The following is a 23,395-nucleotide window of genomic DNA, read 5'->3' as shown; positions in this document are numbered from 1 at the left end:
GACCAGATCTGATGCAACTGAGAACCTGAAACAAGATATTGTTTTGGTCATACTGTAGTTGGGATGATGAATTAATGATTCATCGACTGGTCTGGGCCCCACTTTGAATGGAACACGACCAGCACAATGATTAATGGATTCCCCTAAGAGATACCTGACGTGGCGTTGACAAGCACTTCGTGTGACAGCTGCCACCTGATTCGCGTTCGGGAAAAGCCAGCAGCGTGGAAAAAGCCGCGAGAGATACACTTCAAGAAATGTGGAGAAATTAGTAAACGTTAGACTTTGTTCTCTGTGCAAGCGAGCAAGTGACGTTTTCTCCCTTCTTTGCTCTCCTCCACTCGCCCCCCCCCCCCCCCCCCTGCCTGAGAAAGCCCGTGCTGCTGGGCTGACACTGTAGCGACACGGGCTGAGCCGACATGGAGGCCCGACCAACGAGAGGGCCCCGTGCTGACACATCCAGGATCCGCTAACATAGCGTCGGAGTGGATTTTCGGGAGATCTCCGAAGAAATACAGACTACCACTCGCTGTAAGGAAGAAGGATTTTACCTCCCAAGAAGGATTTAAGAGGAAGATCAATTTCGGGGCTCTGTGTTGATTCAACGTAGCCGCCATTTTGTTGACAGTTTTTTTTCTAAACTAACACGGTAGTGCACATTTGCTGTATTATACCGTAGCAATGTTGCAACTACACACTTATGCGCTCGGTTTGATGAGGTTTGAATTTCACGATTTGTCTTTGTGGCTACTTGCTAATATTTTATGTGCGTGTGGTTTAGCGGTTTCGCTAGTGCATCGTTAGCCGTGGTAGCTGAGATGTAGTAACACGAGTGCATGCGAGAATGTGACGGAAATGTACGCCTAGGTACATCACTTGTCCTGCGCTGTCATAGTCCTAATCCCGTCCCGAAAGACAAATGACCCAATGACTACATGAATGTTTGTCTGACGACTCGGGACGGCTCAAAAGACCGTTGAAAGACTATTGGAATTCGCGACTCAAGCCCGCGAAGGTTATTAATCGAACGCTTGCTGGATGAAAATAGCCCCTGTCGTCTTTTAGACAGTCCGAGGCTGATCGATAACAAGAAGGTCGCTATCGGGATCATTCACGCGAGGTGATGCGATGTGCTTGATTACTACAATTATGTCACACAATGCATTGGTTAGCGCTATATTTAGCACTGCAGCAACGACGCCATCGTCCCCAAGTCATACATTTCGAGGGGACGTTTCGTCTGGCGGTGTTTTGGGCGCTTTCGCCGGGCTAATATTTGGCACCCTTCTCCGCGCCACAAACGATAACAGCGTAACATAACGCGCCCCACGTGACCACTGTCAGCGGTGTCTCATATTTGTGCAAACCCCTTCCAACAGCTTACATTTCGTGTCGTGTTTTGCCACTTCAGCACTTGGAGTAATGCGTGGCCACCACATTGCCACAAACGAGGAAAGACACGGAGCCAAATAATGAGAACACCATTTCTGGACGACGAGAAGAGGTGAGTCCACATGTGCGATTTCAAACAGATGGTAAATAAGATGGATAGGAAACGTGGATGTGTTTACTTTTGGTCAGGCAATTGTAGTATACCTGAAAAAAATAAAAACATTGCGGAGTTGATGATGCAGACCGAACCCGACCCCCCTTACTGTTTGGGTTGTACAGACGCTTTTTTGCCACAGTGGAATGAGCTTCACGTTGCTCGCACATGCGGAGGATGTTTGAAATGTGCTGGCTCAACTGACACCTGTCATCCATGTTGTTTTCCCTCCCTCTGAAGATACCCCCCCCCCCTCTCCGCTACGCTCTTTCAGGGTGAGGGATCAGGTTGGATTGTGGTGAGGCCAAGGGAAGAACTGGGGTTGTGGGTAAAGGTAGAGTTCAGGGAAAGGTTACAGGCAACACATCTACACAAACTATCCAGTTCAAAGCAGCTTTTCACCATATTTGCTGATCCATTATGTTAATCACAGTTCTGTCAAAGCATTATCTGTTGCTTGTTTGTTGAAGCAGACTATTTGCTATGATTCCCATGGAGCAAAAAGCATGTAAGAAACGACACGCTCTGGCTTGGAGGCCTCATGCACGTGAGGTGGCTGTAGGCAACATTTTATGCTGCTCCAGTCGAAGGGAAATGAGCGGTTACGAACGTGCGCAGAAGTAAGATGGCAAGGAATTGTTTGGAAATGCTAGGTAAGGGGAGGCACCGTGAGAAGTTGCCATGCCATTTCTCCTGTTGTTGGCTGAGTGATTTTTCAATTGTTTTCTTTTTTTAATCAAATAGCTTTGCATGCTTATTGCCGACAGATGCGTCAAATATTTTTGGTTTTTCGAGTAGTTGTAATGAGCCACACTGCCAGCGATCGATCCACTCAACTGCTTTCAGTCGGACAATCTGACCCATACACTCGAACATGGAACTTCTATGTATCAAATTTACACAGCATGGTTAACGGAAATATGTGCGCGTCACAAACGAAAGAAGTAACAACGATCTTGCAAATGTGACGAAGACGTCACGTGAACAGCCACTAACGCCTGATGAGTCACAGCGCTTGTATATTATTTGATGGATTATTACCTTGCAACGCCATTCCCTAAATGTTGTTTTCGGTGCACTATAAAATGAAACTGTCACGTAGTGGCACGATGGTGCAGTAGTGGTTGGACCCCAAAAAGCAGGAAAGAGGCAAGGAGGAGCTTGATTAGCAATGAAGGCATTGATTAGCAAAATTGGCTTAATCCCAGAGAGCTGGAGCAAAATTCCGACAATATAATGGGGTTGAATGTTGCGCAACTTCACGTGAGCAGTTCGCATTTTAGCATGCAACATAATACAGTAGGATCACGGCTGTGCGTTTATGAGCTTAGACCAACTAACTAGGTATGAGACAAACACTCAGTAGTCCAAGTTTTGGAATTGTGAAAGGCCCTAAATTGAAGATGCCTCAAGAGGAAACAGTTGAAATGGGAAGCAATAGGAATTGTTGCTGAAAGAAAACGGTACAGCCATCCGGAATGGATTGTAAAAAGTGCGTTCGGTAGGATAACCTTTCACAAAAACAGATACAAATGTCCCTCTGTATGGTTGTCGACATTAATGAACATTTGTTTTTGCCTTCTCCCCTTTTCTCTCCCCCACCCCGCATTTCCCCACGACTACTTCTACAACGACGACAGCTAAAGGATGGAGTAAGAGGGCCGAACTGACGAGGAAGGATAGAAACCCTCTCGGGGGGGAAAAAAAAGGAGAGCTTCGACCTCATTGTTATCCCTCTCCCCCTTTCCCTCCTCCTTCCCTCCCCGGGCCCCTTTCCTATATTCTTCCGAGGTTACACGTTGCCCTACCCTTATGGATCAAAAGATTCACGGCAGAACGGCGACGCCGCCGCCGCCTCTTCTCTCAGGTGTTCCTACCGGGGAGCGGGAGAAAGAAGGAGGGGTTGGAAAGAAAGAAGATGAGGACGACAAGAAGAGGGACAAAGAGAAAGAGACTTCCGGTGTATCGGATGGAACAGGAGCAGCTGCTCAAGGTGGTGCTGGTGACCAGTCGCAATTCTCCATCAAGGAGAGCAGCCTATCCGAGGGCAATGTCAAACTGAAGATTGGTCTCCAAGCAAAACGCATGAAAAAACCTCCCAAGATCTTGGAGAATTATGTCTGCAGACCAGCTTTCCGGGCTACAATGAGGAATCCCGGACGGGGAGGAGGTGGCGCTCGAGGAAATCGTGCAGGGAATACAAACGATGGGCCAGGTAGCCAGAGTCAGAGTTCTTCTCAGGTCAGGGAAAAAGAGAAGGAGCAGAGTCCAAGCGTCAACAGACCAGTCGCATTATCCTCATCAAACCCATCTTCCAAAGTCCCAACACCACTTCCGGCTGCTGGACCTCCACCGACCAGCACAGCTGCCGTGGCGCCGCCTCATGTCAATGGGAGCGCTTCGGGAAAACGGGTAAGTGCAAACAAGGAGTTGTCCGGCTCGTAAGTAACTGAGAGCAACATTTTATCCTGGACTGCAGTGGTGTCCCAACTACGGCCCGGGGGGCCATTTGCGGCCCGCCATCCATTTTTCGGTGGCCATGACATTTTCCTACAATCGAAAGGCTTTAAAATATTCACTTCCTAAGATGATGCCATGTGAATTCATTATTTATTTATTTATTTATTTTTATGGCCCCCACCAGGCTTCCTGTTACGGTGTTTAATTCCAAATAAAAAAAAATTGAACATGAGTTATGGTGCATTTTCAGAGTCTGGTTTAAATCGATTTAATGCAATCGTTTGGTTTTTTTGAAGTGCATTTCATGTAACGAGTGGCAACACCGATCTTTGGCCATCTATTTGTTGCTGCCTCCCCTTGTATCCTCATCCCCCGCCCCAATTTGACTTCTCAACCGCAGCTTTCCCTTCTTGTCGACACCCAGTCTGACCCGAAGAAGTGTAGTGTGCCTTGACACACACACTCTCCCTGCGTTTGACCACTTTGCCAGTTGAAGTTGCGTTTGACAGATTTGAAGAATCCTGTCAAATATATCCTTGGAAAATAACAATAATGATTTTTTTTTTGGATCACTCAAAATGAGTGGCAAATTTCTATAGCTTCATTTGGTATCAACATTTTCAAAGACAATTCAATCATGATTCTGTTTTTCTTTTGTTTTGTTTTTTTGAAGGCTCCACCAAAGATGGATTGTCTGTCCGACACAAAGTCAGACGCTAAAGCAGCTAATGCCACATCTGAACGGCCCCTGAATCTTCATCGGCCTCTCCCAGAGGGCAAACTTCATCCTTCCGGGAAGAAAACACCAACTCTGCAACCCAACCCTCGGTCATCAGCACCCTCCTCACCATTACCTGCATCTAAGGAGCCCAGCTGCGAAGGCGTCAAACCCCCACAACATACATACAGCAACGAAGGTCAACGAGATAAAGACAAGGCAGTTCAAAGCTGGGCGGCGCCGACCGTCACTGAAAAATTAGCTCAACTCATCGCCACTTGCCCGCCGTCAAAGACCGCAAAGCCTGTCAAACCTGCCAAGACGGACCCCGCTCCTTCCCATCCAAGCTCAGGTTTTATGACACCCACAGCCAAGCAGCGAGACAGGGCTATGGCCAATAGGAATACCTATTCAAGAGTGGTTCACCTTTCTCCCCCCCTTCCAGTGTCACGGCCACCTGGCCGGCCCTACGGTTCTCGGAACAAAGACATGACTCTGGAAAACTCGCCCACCTTGACACCAACAAGGAAGGAAGACACGGATGGGACTGGCAAACCAAACGGCGGCGGTATTCTCATGAGCAGCAGTAGTCGCAGCAGCAGCCCAGCACTCCTTTATGGCAATAACAGACTGCCTTCCATGTCCAAGGACACTAACAATGACAACGTTAATAGTAGCATTCCTAAACTGCCGTCTCGTCCCGGTCACTTCTCGGCCCACACCTCAGGTTTGTCCACTTCTCCTGTTTCGTCCTCTTCTACCACCGCAGCTGAGCAGAGGACTCTGAGTCACCTCGGCTCCCCGGCTGCCTCACAAGCAGACCGCGCAGGAGAGACCCCCGTTCCTGCAGAGGAAAGCATTGCAAGTCTGAGACAACATGGCAGCCCCAGAGATGTGAGCAATTGCGGCCCTGCGACAGGAACAGCAAGGCCTGAAGGGAGAGACAAAAGTGCTAGCAATCAGTCACTGCGAGTTGAGAGTGACAAGAGCTCAAGTCCAACTAAGCATAGTCCCAATAGGGACAGCAGTCGTGTCGGTCGGCTCATCGGCCCCCCAGAACCTGGAAGGCCTCGGGCATCGTCTCCACCCGAGCCAGAAGGCGAACACAGCCCTCGGACTTCCCTTCGGGATGATTCTCCCGATTCGTCCTTAGACTCTGCAACAGAGCAGGACAGTAAGCCCCTTAAAAAGCGCAGAGGAAGGAAGCCACGCTGGGGCCGTGCTATGAACAAGGTACACGATCAAAGAGCAGACGTCGACAGTCCGTTTGACCCGAGCAAAACCACCATGCCTTTATCCTGCAGCCTGGAAACGTCATCTCCGCTTAAGAGACCCGTGGGGAGACCTCCAAATCCAAATAGAATGAAACCAAATACTCTGCCGCAAAGTTCAATGTCACGTCTCTTTACCTCCTCACCGCAGCCCAAAAAAAGGGGAAGGCCAAAGGCGACGATGCCCAGGCTTGATGCCCCATCCCATGGGCGCCCGCATAGCAAATTAGCCGCGTCCAAGGTTTATTCCACTTTTTTAAAGTCCAAAGAAGAGCAAGACCCTCCTGTGCTCCATCCAGAGGTTGACATCAACCCCCCGAAGCCTACCGCCCGGAAACGTGGGCGCCCCAAGCGCCTTCCACCGACTTTACCCGAAGAGAGTCAGCCTCCCACGTTGGCTCCCGAAGCAGGGGACGTCGGGGACAAACGGTACCACAGCAAAGGAAATGGGCAGCTTATTATGAAAACAATCATCGGCAAGATCAACAAGATGAAGAGTGTGAAACGGAAGCGTATTCTCAGTCAAATCCTGTTGGGACCAAGAAAAGAAGATCCTCCCAAAGTGTCTCCAAGCGCGGTGGTTGGCTCTGCGGAAGCCGCAACTCATTCTTTGTCCTCCCTGGCCGCCTCTCTTGGGGGAAAACTTGGACCGCAGATTAACGTGAGCAAGAAAGGCACAATATATATGGGCAAGAGGAGAGGGCGTAAACCCAAAATGGTTCATGTCACAGCGACGACGGCTCCGCCGGAACCCTTCTTGTCCCCGAGCATGACTTCTCCTCTGCATCACCATCCATCTCAGCAACAGCACCAGCATTCCTCCTCGGAAATCTTTCCTTCACCTTCCCTCTCGCAGTCGAGTGGAGGCCACAGTCCCATCAGCGAGGGCGGCTTTGTGGAGCCGGGCTCGGTGCACTTTGCCGGTCATCCTCACTATTCAAACAACAGTCACAGCACATTTGCTTTCCCCCCGCCCACTTTTTCAGCTCCACATCTCCGCAGTCCAGTCCTCGGCTCCTCTTTTAACCCGGCCACACCAAGCTCTCAGAAAAAGTCGTCGTTCCGTGGGTACAACCACCACCCCCACCCCCACCCCCACCCCCACCCCCACTACAGGCAGCACTACCACTGTCACAAGCTGTCCCCTCCTCGGCCACTACATCCCACCTCCCCAGCGCCCCTGAGTGAGCTGAAAGAAGCCACCCCATCCCCAGTGAGCGAGTCCCACAGCGAGGAGACCGTACCCAGTGACAGTGGCATAGGAACAGACAACAACAGCACCTCGGACCGCGGTGAGAAAGCCGGAGGAGCAGGCGCTTTGGGTGGATTGGGCATGTCAGCCGGGCTCAGTGGGGGTTTATTGATGCCCGGTGTTATTGGCTCATCAATGGGGCCAGGTTTGGCACTTAACGCAAGAGGCAGCCGACGCCACTCCGCTCTGCTCGTGGACCATCCCTCACCTTCTCCCTCGCCACATATGGCCAGGTTATCACCTGAGCCACGGAGACCTCACCCAGCAGCCCCGTCTACCTCCATATTGGGCCACAAGGAAAAACATAAGCATAAATGCAAGCGCCGTAGCCATGGGTGCCCAGGCTACGAAAAGCTGAAGAGACAGAAAAGGAAACGCAAGAAGAAATACCTACAACTCCGCTCTCGGCGGATCGACCCCAACTTTCTTGCTGAACTGGACGAGATTATCATAAGGATGAGTGAAATTCGCATCGCGCATCGGACTACGGGGCACCGTCTTGGTGGCGGTGGCGGCGGCATAGCAGCGGGGGCAACTCGATTGCCGGGAGGAGGCAGCCGCGCCAGTGGCATGGGTGCGACCAGTGGCCCCCCACCTCATCATTACATTCACAGAGATCTCCTGCCCACCATCTTCCGGGTTAATTTTGGCAGCTTCTATTCCCATCCTGCGTACACTTGTGATCCGTTGCACTACGTTCGTAAACCAGACATGAAAAAGAAACGTGGGCGACCACCGAAACTCAGAGACTCCATGTCAGAGGTTCCTTTTGTACCAGGGCTCGGATTCCCTCTTTCCAGTGGGGGCTTCTACCATCCTTCTTACAGTGTTCCATATTCCTCCGGACCCCTCGGCCTGGGCTATTACAGGGGTTACCCTCCGGCCAGTGCTCTGTATCCTCACCCCCACCACCAGTCACCCCACACGGCCTCATCTCACCACTCTCATCACTCGCCAACTTTTCCCCCTCCTCCCCCTACATCTTACGTGCATCATCACCACCCCTCTCATCTCCTGTTAAACCCTTCGAAATTCCACAAGAAAAAACACAAGCTGCTTCGGCAGGAGTACCTCGGAGGCCGGTCTCCTGTTCTTTACCCGCCCATGTCCTCGGAGCTGTCTTTCAACTGGCACCACAAACACAAACACCGACACAGATACAGAGAGCGATGTGCCGACGAGGGCAGGGAAGAGGAAGAAAAACCAGTGGGCGGACCTGTAAATCGTGGTGGCGCCGGTTTGTCTGACAGCGGAGCATCGGGGAAAGGAGAGAGAGTTCCTCACTTGGGAATGGCGGAGTCTTTGCAACGATGCCGCTTTGGCCGGAGCACCTCCGGCAACGGCGCGGCCAAGCAAGCGGGTGCCACTTTAGCCAATTCCCCTTCTTCCTCCTCCTCGTCTTCTGCAGACAGGTATAAGCGCAAAGAAAGCTCAATTTCCTGTCTTGGACCCTCCAGGCTAGCTCTGGGGAGCAGCTCCAAAAGCCAGCACCCAACAGAGTCCTGGTTCAGAATGGGCTCCTCTGAGGCCGACTACTCCAAGCTTTCACGTCGCCATGTGTTGCCCGGTCAGGGGCGCTTCTCAAATGGAAGGCCGGAAGAACTTCCCGCTTGCTCTGACAGTGAGGACGAGGGACCTCTCACACCCACAGAAGACGTGGAGCCGAGAGGCCGCGATCCTCCAAATCTCACAAATCTCTTTGCCTCCGCTCTCACTCGCACTAACTTGAAGGGGTGCAGGAACAGGAAGAATGAGACGGCACCGGAGAATACCTGTTTCTCCCGTATGGACCGGACATCAAGAAAAGACCGCTCCATCTTGGCCGAGAGAAGAGAATTAGGTAAGTCGAATTTGCCTCATGTGGTGTGTGAACATTAAAAAAAAAAAAAAGATCCAGGACAGCACACGTGGAGTCTCATAACCAGATAAAGGGGCTTGCAGTGTTTTTGTTGCAGTGTGTTGGTAGATGTGCAGCGCTCACTTGCTTGGTGTGCGACGAAGAGTCGGCAACTGTCATTTTTTTCACGATAGCCCACTTCAGCCGTCTCGCTCGATGTGCGGCGGCGTTTCTGGCCTCATAAAAAGTTGTTCCTGGGGAGAAGTCTCTTTGAAAGACTGTAACATAATCTTTGCACACACTCCCTGACATTTGGTAGCGCTTAGTAGTGGTTATGGTCTTGGCAAAAATACATCATGACTGCATTGAAAATGTGGATGACTACTGTTGATGTAGCATTTCTGCCATCTTTCCGGAGGGGTGGAGTATTTTCTTTACAGGCCTATTTTTGTCTTACATTTATTTTGAAAGGCTATAATATGAGACCTCGTTCAAGTGTTTTGCATACCCAACGCCAACGTTGAGCTTTTGTTGTTGTTGTGGTGAAGATAGGGCCTCAGTAATGGGTTGGCCTCATCATGCGGGCAGTGGTATGTGTTTTTATTTTAGTGTTAACGTTTGCCTTTTGTGCGTGCAATTCAGTTGTGGAACTAAGGATTCTGCAGAGGCAGAATGCTACTGTTCTAACTTCAAACCGGGTAATCCTGGATTAGAACTCAGGATTCGGGGTCATTTGGTGGTCAGGGAATGGAATGGAGTGGGAACGAAAAAGTCAAAAACAAATGAGGAATGATTGATTCAAGGCTGTGAATTCCATTTAGTCAGCAAAAGGGAAAGTTTGGACAAAATTAAGAAAGTGCCTGAAATCATGCCTGTCTCACCATTATTACAATGTCTACGTCATCCACTTAACAGATTGAAAAATCATATTTTATTGGGCTATTTTTGAGGTTACTGTCAAAATGAGTGACTGGAAAGACCGCATTTTTGGGATAAGTCGACAATAAGTATAAATCGCATCAATCCAAAAATGTGTCACAGAAAAAACAAACGGACACGTAAATAGCCCTGGAGTCCAAGTCGAGTTTCCTGGGAGAAATGGGTTTTACAGAAAACGAGACCAAGAGCAGTAGAGAGTCAACAACGCTGTTTTCAGCGAACATCGTTCAGGAGACGGTATCGTGGATGACTTGCACTGTATGTTCATTCTCAGCCTCTCTCGCAGCCTGAGGGCCTTGTTAAATTTGACTGCGTATGTCCTCAAATGATGCTGTGATAGACGCAGTCTCGCTCGCATCGACGTACATACAGAGAAGCGTAGGCTGAGTTCAAGACTGAAAGAATGTTTTTGTTTTGGAGTCCCCCGTGCCCATCACCCTTTGGTTTTGTCACAATTGTAACATGACAACAACTGGTCCTTACCAATTGTCTTTGCCATATTTTTGGGGCACCAATTGAAATGGTTCAGTACGGTTGGTTGGTTTTCAGCTAAGTGATGATCTATTCACATCCCCTCCGGCCGATGGAAGGATAATCATCACGCTTGGAATTAGCATTTTGTCATTTGTGATTGAATTGTAAATTGTTAAGTCTCCCCCACGCCGCCTTATTTTACTGCTCTTCGTTCTTGTAAAACTCTAAGAATCATTTTTATTTTACGACGTGTATATTCAGTCCATTTGTTTTTGTATTTTTCTCGCCAAGGGCCGGCAAGTATCCAGACGCGAGGCGGTGTACTCTCGAAATCAGAAGGGCCGGAAGCATCCCTGCACCACCGACAACAGCTCCATCACCAGTCCCCTATGTTTTACTCCCATGGCTCGGTGTCCTCTTCCCGCCTGTCACCCTCCCAGGACTGTTGCCTCGATGCCTCCCTTCCCCATCAGTCACACCGATCGCAGAAACCCAAGCACAGTCTTCACCACGTCAACAAAATCCTGCGTGCCAAGAAGCTGCAGCGGCAAGCCCGTACAGGAAATAACATGGTGAAAAAGAGGGGCCCCGGGCGCCCCCGCAAGCATCCGCTGCCTTCGCCGCCACCATCACCAATTCCTGCCGTTGAATTAAACCAAACCCGGCACAGAGTCGGAGATCGGCTGGCAGGAGCCAGAATCTGGGATGGGGATACTATCAAAGATACCATCGAGGCAGTTGTCCAAGATCAGCGTGGCGGAGGACAGAAAAGGAAACACTGGGAGAGAGAGGAAGGCGAGGAAGAAGAGGAAGGGGAGGTGGAGGACACCGTGGAGCAACTGCCCCACAGAGAAGAACATGTGGGCCACCCGATGCCAAAGTCCCGACCGGGGCCTGCAAGGTGCTGGCTTGCCCAGGATGAGATCAGTCCCTTTGCTGGGTAAATCTAACACACTGCAATCCGTATGAAAAGTCTGCACACCCTTGGCCGAATGCAAGGCTTTGAGGTAAAAACCTTTTCCTCCACTTATGTGGCCCGTACCAACTCAGAAATAAATGGGGGAAACTGCCAACGCCAAACAGAATGCCTTTCGGCAGAATTCCAATGACGTATGTATGCATTGCCAGGCACACCATCTTACATTTCCGCCAGGAGTTCCTGGCGTATTTGGCCGAAAATGTCTCGTCAGGGCAGGCGGGCTCACCTCGACCCGATCTTCTCCTTTAGAAAATTTGGTCGATGGCGTCGAGAGACCTGGTTTTGCATTCAGCCAGCGTGGAGGGTGCGTCAGGGAGGGAACCGAGGAGAAAAAATACTCGTAGACGTTGGCATAAAGCCTTCAAATCCGGACTTAAAAGCAAAACAAAGTCAGGAAAGGCCCACGAGAGCACCCGAACTTCAGTTGCGGTTAATCGGAGGCACACCGTAATCAGTGGCAAGTGCGCGCTCACTCCACTTTAACATTGTCAATGTGATGCGTTCATCGGGAACACGGCAACCACGCGATCCCTGGTGTTGACTTTGACCGTTTACAAGTATTTTCAGTTGAGTCGCACAAGCTTATCCGTCACGTGAACGGAAGGAAGCGTTTTTCCATCACCAAAACTTGAACAAGAGTGGTTCTCTCCACTTGACTTTCGGGGTGTTCACACGGCACACATTTGCATCGGGGCTGCGCCGATGTATTTTGTTGCGACATATCCCGCTGCTACACCGGAGTAAAAGTTGCCGTGTGAACACCCCTAATGTAGGTGTGGAAGAATGTCGTTCTCTCGCACGTCAGCATCAACCAAATGGTGGTTCTGTTTTAGCTCAGTGGAGAGTAAGCCAGATGGCCACCTCTCCCCACAACGCCAAGACCCTGCCTCCAGGGAACAAGCATCAGCCATCCCCCTCACCGGCCCACGGGAAAAGAGACCAGCCAGGCCTCCAAAGAAAAAGTTCCAGAAGGCTGGACTTTACTCGGATGTGTTCAAGACCGAGGAGTAAGATTGTTTTTTTTTGCTTTGTGACAGCCCTTTCCATTGAGCATGGTCTACATTGTTTCGTTGCTCTTGCTTGCAGCCCCCGCAGTCAGCTTCTGCAGCTAAAGAAAGAGAAGCTTGAGTACATACCTGGGGAACATGATTACGGATTATTTCCGGCACCCATACATGTTGGTGAGTCACGAAGCTATTTCTATTTTTCCTAGGTCAGGCAGCAGACCTGCCAAATGTATCCAGTTGTGGCTTGACTGATCGGTCACATTTGTATGTCTGTGCTTGGAAGCAAAACGGTTTTCATTTGCAGGGCCTTACGATCCTTTGAGTAACAAATCAACACCACAACTTTTCCTTGTTTCTCAAGGCTTTACTTGTTTGCTTTGTTGACGTTTCAGGAAAGTACCTGAGACAGAAGCGCATTGATTTCCAGTTGCCGTACGACATCCTATGGCTGTGGAAACACGATCAGGTGATCAATTGTGATGAGCACCGTACATTTCATTTTAGTTTTCTTTGTAGTGTTTCGTGAGCTCCAGACCCTTCGGGAACTGGCCCAATCGCTTCTTTTTCGTATGAAGCTTCTCTTCATCTTTGATTTTATTTTGTTTCTTTTGTTTTTTGTTTTCCAGCTATACAAAAGGCCTGACGTCCCTCTTTACAAAAAGATCAGATCAAGTAAGTGTCTAGCGTTGTTCGTTGTGGCGTTCTAAGCGGGATGCAATTTGAACATGTATTGATTCGGTTGATACGATGTAATGTTGAAACGCCTCCTTATGTAGCGTCTGTAACTGGCCGTGCAAAATTATGCTCTCTTGTTTGTGTCACAGACGTGTATGTTGATGTAAAGCCTTTCTCCGGCTATGAAACGACGACATGCAACTGCAAAACCCCCGAGAATCGCAGTGAAAAAGGTTGTCTGGATGACTGCCTCAACAGGTAAAGTCAAACTTTGGCAGTGCCGCTCAGGTCTTCAAAGAGTCGTGTTTCGTGTTAGGCCTCCGTCATAACAATCCTGCCTGCGGTGGGGGTCAAATGAGTGTCGCTAACAATGTCTCATTTCGCCAGGATGAGCTTTGCCGAGTGCTCTCCCAGCACCTGCCCGTGTCGCGAGCACTGCGACAACCAGCATATCCAGAGGCACGAATGGGTTCAGTGTCTGGAGCGATTCCGTGCGGAGGGCAAGGGCTGGGGCATCCGCACCAAGGAGAGTCTCCGCTCTGGGCAGTTCATTATTGAGTACCTGGGAGAAGTGGTCAGCGAACATGAGTTCAGGTGAACTGCTCTTGGCCACGTGGTGGGAACCGAGTGAAAATGAATTCCTGCATGTTGATCTCGCTTTCTTTCTCCATCATCATGCTTCAGGAGTCGTATGATGCAGCAGTACTTTGCTCACAGCGGCCACTACTGTCTGAATCTCGATAGTGGCATGGTGATTGACAGCTATAGAATGGGCAATGAGGCACGCTTCATAAACCACAGCTGCGAGCCCAACTGTGAGATGCAGAAGTGGTAAGTCTCATTGAGGCATCAAGCAGGGTACAGATGATTACAAAAAAAACAAGCAAACAAACATCATGTTACTTTTTGTTTTTGTTTTGTTTCCCAACTACCTTTAAAAGAGTAAAGGCTATAAATAGTGATACGTTTATCAAGTTGTCTTTTTGGTACAAAATCAGCAGGCCATTTATTGTGCATGCACGTATTTACCTGTCACTCGCAAGCCCGCCAATATCCTATCATGGCCTTTATCATCATGAAAGTTATGAAATGCATCTACCTTTTGCTCAATGCCCTCCAAGTATTATTATTATTATTATTATTAGGAGTAGCAGTAGCAGCAGCAGCAGTGGCGGCCTTATTTTCTACATTATCTTCTCCACAGGGACTCTTTTTTTTTTTTTTTTTTTGTGTGTGTGTGTGCGTGTTTTTAATTAGTTTAATTCACAGAAGTCAGCTTGCTTGATGGATTTGCTTGTTTGACTTTTGAGTTTGAACCCACCCAGCATGTTTAGTTGGAGACACCTTCCAATCTAAGATAGTTGACCGTGTGAAGTTGTAGTCTCTTCTTTTACTTGGGCCATCCTATAATCTGGGGAACGGGTGGCTGCACGTGGGTGTGCGTGTAATAAAGAGGAGCTGGAGGATTCCTAAGCACTCAAGAGCCATCAGTCTTTTCATAAAGCGGCGCGAGCTTACTCGCAGCCTGGACTCGGTTACAACTGCGGTGTCCAGACATTTTCGTTTTCTGCCCTACTGCCAAGTTTCATCTTCATTCGATGCAGACATGTTTGAAAGTCAAACAGAATGCCTTCCAAGAACAAAATGCCAATTCCCACCCACCCTGCGTAAGGAAACCTCTTCATTGAATATTTTTTTTCTCAGATTGGGGGCCGGGGGGGGGGGGGGCATAAACTCAGCGCATGGTCACAGACCGCTTGCCTTCACTTCCAAGCGGCAGTGTCTGCCGTGGCTAATTCCTAAAATGTCCTTGTGCTTTCTTGTACACGATGTAGTTATGCGGCTCTATATGAGAAAGGTGCACTCACTCAGTCCTTGTGACTTGCAGGTCAGTCAATGGGGTGTACAGAATTGGTCTTTTTGCGCTCAAGGACATCAGCAGCGGTACCGAGCTCACCTATGATTACAACTTCCATTCCTTCAACACGGAGGAACAGGTGACTGACGAGATGCTCATGTTGAAATGTTTCCTGCAGTGTGGCAGGCTTCTCGTTGCTGTTGTAGTTTACCGTGACGCCCTCAAATCTCCGTCGTCCATTTGATATCGTGATCGTTTTTCCTCGCAGCAAGCCTGTAAGTGTGGCTCAGAGAGTTGCAGAGGCATCATCGGCGGGAAAAGCCAGCGCGTCAACGGACTGCCTGGCAAGGCGGCTGGTACTCGGCGACTGGGTCGACTCAAGGAGAAACGGAAATCCAAACACCAACTTAAAAAACGAGTGAGCGCAACCTTTGATGTCAGAAGACACATTCGGTGGAATTGATATTTGCCTGCTAATATTTCCTTGTAAGATGAATAAAAAGATCAGGTACAACATTTTTGGAACACCGCTGTTTACATGCATTCAAAAGACACAAAACAAATGAAAAGCGATATTTTTTTCAATGCATGTCGACACTTTAATCTGACTGGTGACATTTTTAAAAGTTGATCTAACCCTGAGCATTTAAAATCTGTGGAAATAAATGACGTTTTTCTTTGTTTTCAGGAGGAAGAATCAAGCGATAGCAACAAGTTTTACCCTCATCTTATGAAACCCATGTCAAACCGAGAGAGGTACGTCGCAAGACGGTAGAAAGCAGACAAACACACACACACACACACACACACACACACACAAAAAAACCTGCCATACTAAAAATCAAGTCTCATGCTGAGTCCAAAGCCAAAGACTAAAAATGAGTTTTTCTAAGGCGAGTTTTCGGAAAATCAATACGAGTCCAACGTCATCTTGCTCCCTTCTGCCCCTCTCTCAATCATTAGGAACTTTGTGCTCAAGCATCGAGTGTTCCTCCTGAGGAACTGGGAAAAAATGAGGGACAAACAGGAGTTGCTCAAACGAGAGGGTGAAAGAGAGAGAGACCCCGGCAGCCTGTCCATATACACTCGCTGGGGAGGTGTCATCCGTGATGACGGCAACATTAAGTCAGGTGAGGGTGATCAATTTCGTTTTATTCATCGGGACCAGCCAGATATGACTTGCGGAGTCAAAGTGGGTCGAATGTAAAGCTAACACGCTTGTATCCCGCCCCCAGATGTTTTCCTCACGCAGTTCTCAGCCCTGCAGACGTCACGGTCGGTGCGTACGCGCAGGCTTGCCGCCGCTGAAGAAAACACAGAAGTCACCCGCACTGCTCGCCTCGCGCACATCTTCAAGGAGATTTGCGACATGATTACCAGCTACAAGGGTTAGTCCCGATTTTGGGCTTTTCTTGTATCTCTCCCCTTTATGTCTCGCATGTGCATTGTGACCCAAACAAATACACGGAGCTGACTTATAGCCAGAGTATTTATCGGATTATTGGCTCAGTCTGCCTGAAATTGTCTCAAACAAACTGGTCCTAGTCAAGCTCCCAACGCTATTTGAACACGTAAGCGTGTTTGGATCGGAAGCTGTCCCGAGCCCATCCCCAATTCGACATTCTATCAAGACTTCTCGTCTGCTACTTCTACCGCAGATTCATCCAGCCAGACGCTCGCTGCTCCGCTGTTGAACCTCCCGTCACGGAAAAGGTATGAACGTGAGCCCGTTTATGCCATAAAGTCCTTCAAAGTTGGGATGTGAGTTTTTGTTGCTTTAGTAAGCAGGTTTGAAGAGACGTGCTTTCTTTTCTTCTTCTTTTTTTTTTTGTGCAATCTTGCATTCTTAGGAACAGCCATTACTACGAGAAGGTGTCGGACCCTCTGGACTTGAGCACCATCGAGAAACAAATCCTCACGGGCCATTACAAGACCGTTGAAGCGTTCGACACCGACATGCTCAAAGTGTTCCGCAATGCTGAGGTAGGCGGGCGTCCCGTTACGTGCTCCAGTGAACGTAGTACCCTTTGCTCAGAATAATGCCAACGGAGCATGTGGCAGTGGCCTCGTGCTGAAAAAGTTGTCGACGGAAGGAGAAATGTTGCCGTTACGACCTTTCCACCGCCTACAACTAGTGTGGGGGCTGCCTGAATTGAACCAGTGCAGCAGGTCGGGCTTTTCGAAGCCTCTCGTCACTCGACAGCAGCAGAGCATGCTGTGCTCTTCTTTTGGCCTTCCGGAAGGGTTTGTTTGGCTGTCGCTTTACAAATTGGAATTGTGAGGTTGGAGTTGTGTGCCTTCTCACATTGCCCAACAGGATTTTTCACGAATGCCTCGTTTCCCCGCTTAGAAATATTACGGCCGAAAGTCGTCCGTCGGCAGGGACGTGTGCCGCCTGCGCAAAGCCTACTACAGTGCCCGCAACGAGGCTGCCGTGCAGATCGATGAGATTATGGGCGAGACGGCCAGTGAGGCCGACAGCTCCGACTCGCTGGAACGCGACCGGGGCCACCAACCCGGAGGGGCCGGATCCCACGACAAGGACGACGACGTGATCCGCTGCATCTGCGGCATGTACAAGGACGAAGGCTTGATGATCCAGTGCGAAAAGTGCATGGTAAGGAGCGGGGGAGCGCCACAGCCAAATCAGCCATTTTCCATGTGATTGGACCCTTTTCAATCAGTCATTGTATCAAAACTAAATTCGGTCATTCCTGGTGCAGAGCCAAAGAAAAATAAGCAGTCCTCCTTTTTAGCACTCGAATTCCACTCTAGCGTCAAAGGCAAAGACGGACAGTTTGGTCAGCGAGGTGATCATATCGGTGTCATTCCCTGCCTGTGAGTTACTACTTGAGTACTTTGGATCGTTGGTTCTCAGCCTTCGTTTGTTCTGAGACCAAAGCGGTTATTTCCATGAAAATGAATGGACATAGAAATCATCCGTTCCAGCCAACGGCAAGGAGCACCTGGGCAGGCGTGGCGAGCCGGGAGCCTCGGGAGCCACTGCAATCGCAAAACTTTCCAGAGCTTCTCGTTCGCACCATCGCTTGCACTCCGTACTTAGAGCCATAATTTACAGAGAGGAAAAAACTCGAAACAAAGATAAGCGAAACACATGACGAGCGTGCGAGCCACCCACGTCTGCAGGGTTTTTTGTGGACCAATTTGTTGTTGTTTTTCGTTGAAGGTGTGGCAACACTGCGACTGCATGCGGCTGGAGACGGAAGTGGAGCACTATCTGTGTGAGGAGTGTGACCCGAGGCCTGTGGACACGGTACGTCTGCGACGCGAGAGGCTTCCAGAGCAGCATGCTGAGGAGAGGCCAGCTTTTCACGTGACTTGCGCATTTCAATTCATTCCGCCTTTGTTGTTTTCCGCGGTAAAGGAAGTCCCCATGATACCTCAACCCAGCTACGCCCAGGCTGGCTCCGTCTACTACATCTGCCTCCTAAGAGATGAGCTGCTTCTGCACCAAGGTATTGAGAAGCCGGCCGAGTATGCGCCCTGTGTTTTGGGTTTGTCTTGTTTTGCTGAACCGCACGGCATACCGAGAGGTTGTTGGAAAGTAAGCTTCCTCTCCGCGCAGGCGACTGCGTGTACCTGATGCGAGACAGCAGACGCACACCCGAGGGCCAGCCCATCAGACCGTCTTACCGCCTCCTCTCTCACGTCAACCGGGACAAACTTGACATCTTCCGCATCGAGAAACTCTGGAAGAACGAAAAGTAATTTGGTGAACTCGACAACCGATGCGCGCGGCGGGTCGATCCATTTTTAGGGTCTCGTACCGGCCACGATACACTTAACGTCCTCATCTGTGTCATTTGTCATTTGATGAAACTTGCGATTTGTTCATGTCACATTTGTTCAAATGCTGTGACTTGTACCCAACCCTGAAGGGGTGAGCGGTTCGCCTTTGGCCACCACTACTTCCGTCCTCACGAGACACACCATTCGCCATCGCGCCGGTTCTACCAGAACGAGTTATTTCGCATGCCACTCTACGAGATCATCCCCCTTGAAGCGGTGGTCGGCACCTGCTGCGTTCTTGATCTCTACACGTACTGCAAAGGTGAGAAAGCCCTCGGATGGGATTCATTGTCAAGTTGTTAACGTGACTTGACCAATATACTTGATTGTCTGCTTCAAGGCCGGCCAAAGGGGGTGAAAGAGCCAGATGTGTACATCTGTGACTACCGCTTGGACAAATCAGCTCACCTTTTCTACAAAATCCATCGGAACCGCTACCCAGTGTGTACCAAGCCATACGCCTTCAACCATTTCCCCAAGCGGCTGACACCCAAGAGAGACTTCTCGGTAAGACAGACGCGTGCATTCCCTGGCTCTGGTACAGATGCTCTAAAAAAAAAAAGAAAAAGGGAGCAGGCTTTGTGGCCTTCTGTTGTGTACTTTTGAAAAACGATGGATGGAATGGGCTTGAGTGTTACAACTGCCATTTTGGGTATCCCCCCCCTCCCCCACCCCCTTTATTGGGCAATAGGTGGAGTACTATTTAATACCCTTATCGGAGAAATGCACTTTAAATCTCCTACATGTGAATGTTAATTTACTAATTGTCTGTTGTAGCCTCACTACGTTCCTGACAACTACAAGAGGAATGGGGGCCGCTCGGCATGGAAGAGTGAGCGTTCCAAAGGGTCCGCAGGCTGCGAGGACGACGGCTCTTCATGCGAGCGGGGAGACGGCTTCCCACCAGAGGCTGGAGACAGGAGATTGGAGGAGGACGTGGACGTAGCCAGGGGGGCTCCTCAACTTTTAGCGGGCAGGCCTCCGCCAGCAGAAGGGGACAACGATGAAGATGAAGAGGGGGCTGAAGGGCAAGGGCCTGAGGCGGAGGAGCGGAAGGAGCAGCGGGAGGGCTCCACCGAGAGGATCGGGGAGATGCCCGAGCAGCCGTCCTCGTCAGCCTGCTCGCCGCTTGGCCACCCTGCGCTGGGCAGGAGGGAGGCCCAAAGGGAGCGGCTCAACAAGATTCTCTTGGATCTGCTACACAGAACACCCGGCAAGAATGGTGAGGAATCAGGTACGCAGGAGGGTGCTCGGTCAACAGAGGACGCGGGGCTTCGCTTTATTCATTCGTAGAATGCGCCTCCCTTTAGGTGGCGGGAAAAATAAGAGTCATTTAAAAAAAAAAAAAAAAAAGGCTGAGAAATTGGAAAGTGTCAAACCATTTTCCCACAGCCCAGTTGTAACATATTGTGCCTCGGAAAATGTGTCTAACAGATGGGATATTTTGGTGGTTTTTGCTTAGTCCACGCTTTTCCTGCAGAAATGCAACCTCTTGCTTTTTTTTTCTCCCCCTTCTTTCATTATTTTATTTTTTTTACTTTTTAACATTCTGTGCCCTACGTATTGATGTTTGATTTTTAAAACCAGAACGATTCATCGTATTCTTTTCTGCTATAATGTTTAGTCAAACCGTTACTGTTCCACATCATGCATTTGGATTAGAAATTATGATATTAACGGGGCAACTCCTGCATTTTTGACATGTTTTCCTTCTGCGGAAGCCTTTGAACAATCATTTGAATCAAGTGTGTTGGAGGAGGGAAACATCTAAAACACGCACTCGGAACAAGACTAAACATTTTCATTTTCCACAAGCATAATTACATTTATAGTAGCATACTATCATGTCGCGTTCATTGCTCCCTTTTACATTGCAAAAATGATTACATTTTTATTTTTTTTAAATAGGTACCGTAATGAAACTTGTGCATCAACTCAATTAATCTCCCCAAACACCAAAACACCTTGTTCAATGTGATGTGTCTGCAGGAATCTCTGAAGAAGAATTTGCTGACAAAGCATGGCCAAAATCGGATCGAGGAGCTAACATGTTTCAGGTGCATTTAATTCTAAGGAAGAATACAATATAGCAGGGAGATTTCATCTCATGAAGACTAAGCACCCTACCCAAAATGATACCTGAAGCCATCTGTGTCTAAATTGCTGACTTCAGGGGGGGGGCATTTCGCTAGGCAAACGTGTCACAATGCCATAAAACAGTGAGCACTTTGTGCATGCCACGAAAAGGAGAGAGCCCCTTTTGGAAAAGAATTGCTATGATTTTTGACCTCACCGTTCAGCTCCTTGTGTCCAAGCTCCTAAGCGTCCCCTTTTTGTGTTCTTCCCACAGCCGTAGATGTCACTTATCTCCTGGAGGAGGAGGAGGAGGAAGGTGCAGGGCGGCGCCTACGGCAACAGACACTTGGATTTGGTGACATTTGTTGACGGAAAGTAACATTTCAACATGCCAGGCAAGGTGACTGCCTTTCAGTTTCTAAAGCGCAGGGAGATGATCACAAAGGAAATGATTCTAGTTGGCCATCCAAACCCTTCCAGACCATAATGCGTCTTTTGGACCTCCCAGGATACCTCCTCCAGGACTTTGTCATCTCAACTCTTGAGACGGTGGAGGGGGTTTGGAAGCTCCGAGTTGATGTCCATTACATTTCCCAGGAGCGCTTGTCAGATGAACCCATGGGACAAAAAGCCCACACATCCACTGAAATGACACATTTGGTACGGAGTAGCACGCTGACTGATGGCTATCGCTCACTCGGTGCAAATAAGAATGCTGGAGACTTGCTCGCCCTTGTGGGACCATGCTGCAATGTCAGTGCATCAAATGAGGGACACTACCGCGTGCGCGCGCTGTAATTTTTGGAGTGGAAGTAAACAAGTAGAGGCGCAAGATGCTGCTCATGAGAAGAGAGGGGAAAAAAGGTAGGTAGACTGCACTTTTGGTACCATGGATATAGTGAATCTCGATGTAATGTAACTGTATTGAAAACACACTAAAATAGTGCTTGATGATGCTGCGTGTGTGTGCGCGGGGGGGGGGGGGGGGCAATTACGTTTTCCCTAGCATACTGTACTTAGTTTACTCATGTAGACCCAGACTAGGCCTGCTTGTTCCTAAAGGGAGGGAGGGAAGGCTGAGCGCTTTTTATCAAGTGTATCGTTGAGGTTTGGATTTTCCGTTTTTTTCCCCTCCCTGTAGGACGGTTGGCTTTTCAAATGATGGATTCACCAGCTTAACTAAATCAGGTGGGAGGGACATGGGCTTCAACTGTAACGCCTTACTCAGTTGTGCTCTCTAACTGCCCGTTTTTCAGTGTGCATTACACACTTTCTGTGCATCGATACAGGCGACACAATTTCCTGAAGAGTTCCATTTTTTTTAAAAGAAAAAAAAACAAGGGCTTAATGGCAATTAACAGTTTTCAGAAAACTATGGAAAGCATTGCTTAACATGAAATGTATCGTGATGGTCGTATTTTCTTATATTCTGTGAGACAAGTGAAGACTGTATATAGGGAGGAGAATTAACTTTGGTCTCTTTGTCCCTTGTTGCCATGGAGAATGTTTGAAAAGAATTAGAATTAGTGTTATCTGATGCGCCCCCCCTCACACCCCGGCCACCCAAAAGGGACGAGTGACGGAGTCCCAATGTTGTAAACTGACTAAGAATCCATTAAAATGACACTGATGGTGGACAATTGTAATGCTTCAGCTGTACAGTGTGCCAAGTTGTGTATATAGACACGCTTTACATTGAGGGGTTTCTCCTAAAGCAATATCTTGGATAAAATGAATTTGTTTGTTATTGTACTGTACAGGATTCAGCCCTAAATGTATTGCGATTATTATGATCATGCTAATATTTCAATGGCTTTGTATTGCTATTATGAAGACACTTAAACTTCTCACCCTAACTTCCCTGACAACATAGAAGCCCAAGTTTTGTTGCCTATAACAGAAATTCATGTAAATGTGGTGCATGAGTGAGAAGAATGTCAAGCCAAACACAAGGCAGTGGGCCACGGCGGTGACACAGCAACACCCTTGCCACTGTACATTGTTACTAATATTGCTTTTATTAAGGGGGAGTGTACTCAAGTGTTTTGTTTTTGTTTGTTTGGTTTTTTTTGCTGCAAAGTGTTGAACACTAAAAAAGCTAGCCAACATAAAAAGGTTATAGTATTTTTGAGCAGTGATAAAAAACAAAAATGAACCCATCAGACCATTATCATGTTCCTGTTTTTTTTTTCCAAATCGGAAATGGTTCCCTTTTGTGATAGCAGTCAGTGTATGATGCTTGTACTTGTAATTGTGCGTTTTCTGTGATTTCTTTAGTTATTTTTAGACAATCACAAAATAAGATGCAAGCATTGTAAATGGCAAATCGGCTGACATTTTGTGACGTGTACAGTTTGTCAAAAACTCTCCCCACTCGTTAAACGTTTGTAATTATGATTCTTAAGTCATGAAAATATGCTGTTGGTTTTTACTTTTTGTTTTATATTTGTTTGTTTTGTTTGATTTTTTAATAAAAAGCACTACGTTATTGTA

The 23,395-nt window shown here is 48.5% G+C and overlaps 1 protein-coding gene across 5 annotated transcripts; it reads left to right on the top strand.

Moving 5' to 3' along the window:
* Window positions 1–383: 383 nt before the first annotated feature.
* On the top strand, window positions 384–23,395 carry ash1l (ash1 (absent, small, or homeotic)-like (Drosophila)). 5 transcript variants are annotated; one of them, XM_086137128.1, is made up of 28 exons: window positions 384–531; window positions 1,412–1,504; window positions 3,187–3,958; window positions 4,680–9,087; window positions 10,789–11,437; window positions 12,310–12,483; window positions 12,563–12,657; window positions 12,876–12,949; window positions 13,110–13,155; window positions 13,308–13,416; window positions 13,546–13,752; window positions 13,843–13,989; window positions 15,047–15,155; window positions 15,285–15,434; window positions 15,705–15,772; window positions 15,980–16,146; window positions 16,252–16,404; window positions 16,675–16,729; window positions 16,867–16,999; window positions 17,367–17,633; window positions 18,204–18,290; window positions 18,402–18,492; window positions 18,603–18,741; window positions 18,916–19,088; window positions 19,167–19,333; window positions 19,604–20,048; window positions 20,816–20,883; window positions 21,177–23,395. In XM_086137128.1, exons 3-28 carry the CDS (start codon window positions 3,359–3,361, stop codon window positions 21,180–21,182), a joined length of 8,787 nt encoding a protein of 2,928 aa, XP_085993254.1. In that variant the 5' UTR covers window positions 384–531; window positions 1,412–1,504; window positions 3,187–3,358; the 3' UTR covers window positions 21,183–23,395. The 5 variants fall into 5 exon arrangements, with proteins under 5 accessions (XP_085993254.1, XP_085993251.1, XP_085993253.1 ...); XM_086137125.1 differs by lacking the exon at window positions 20,816–20,883 and having other exon boundaries at window positions 19,604–20,060; window positions 21,177–21,302; window positions 21,411–23,395; XM_086137127.1 differs by having other exon boundaries at window positions 19,604–20,060.

The sequence above is a fragment of the Hippocampus guttulatus genome, chromosome 18 (genome assembly GCF_054856545.1).
Source record: "Hippocampus guttulatus isolate MCC_2025c chromosome 18, RoL_Hgut_1.0, whole genome shotgun sequence".
Taxonomy (NCBI): Eukaryota; Metazoa; Chordata; class Actinopteri; order Syngnathiformes; family Syngnathidae; genus Hippocampus; species Hippocampus guttulatus.
This window is presented reverse-complemented; position numbering and strand designations above follow the sequence as displayed.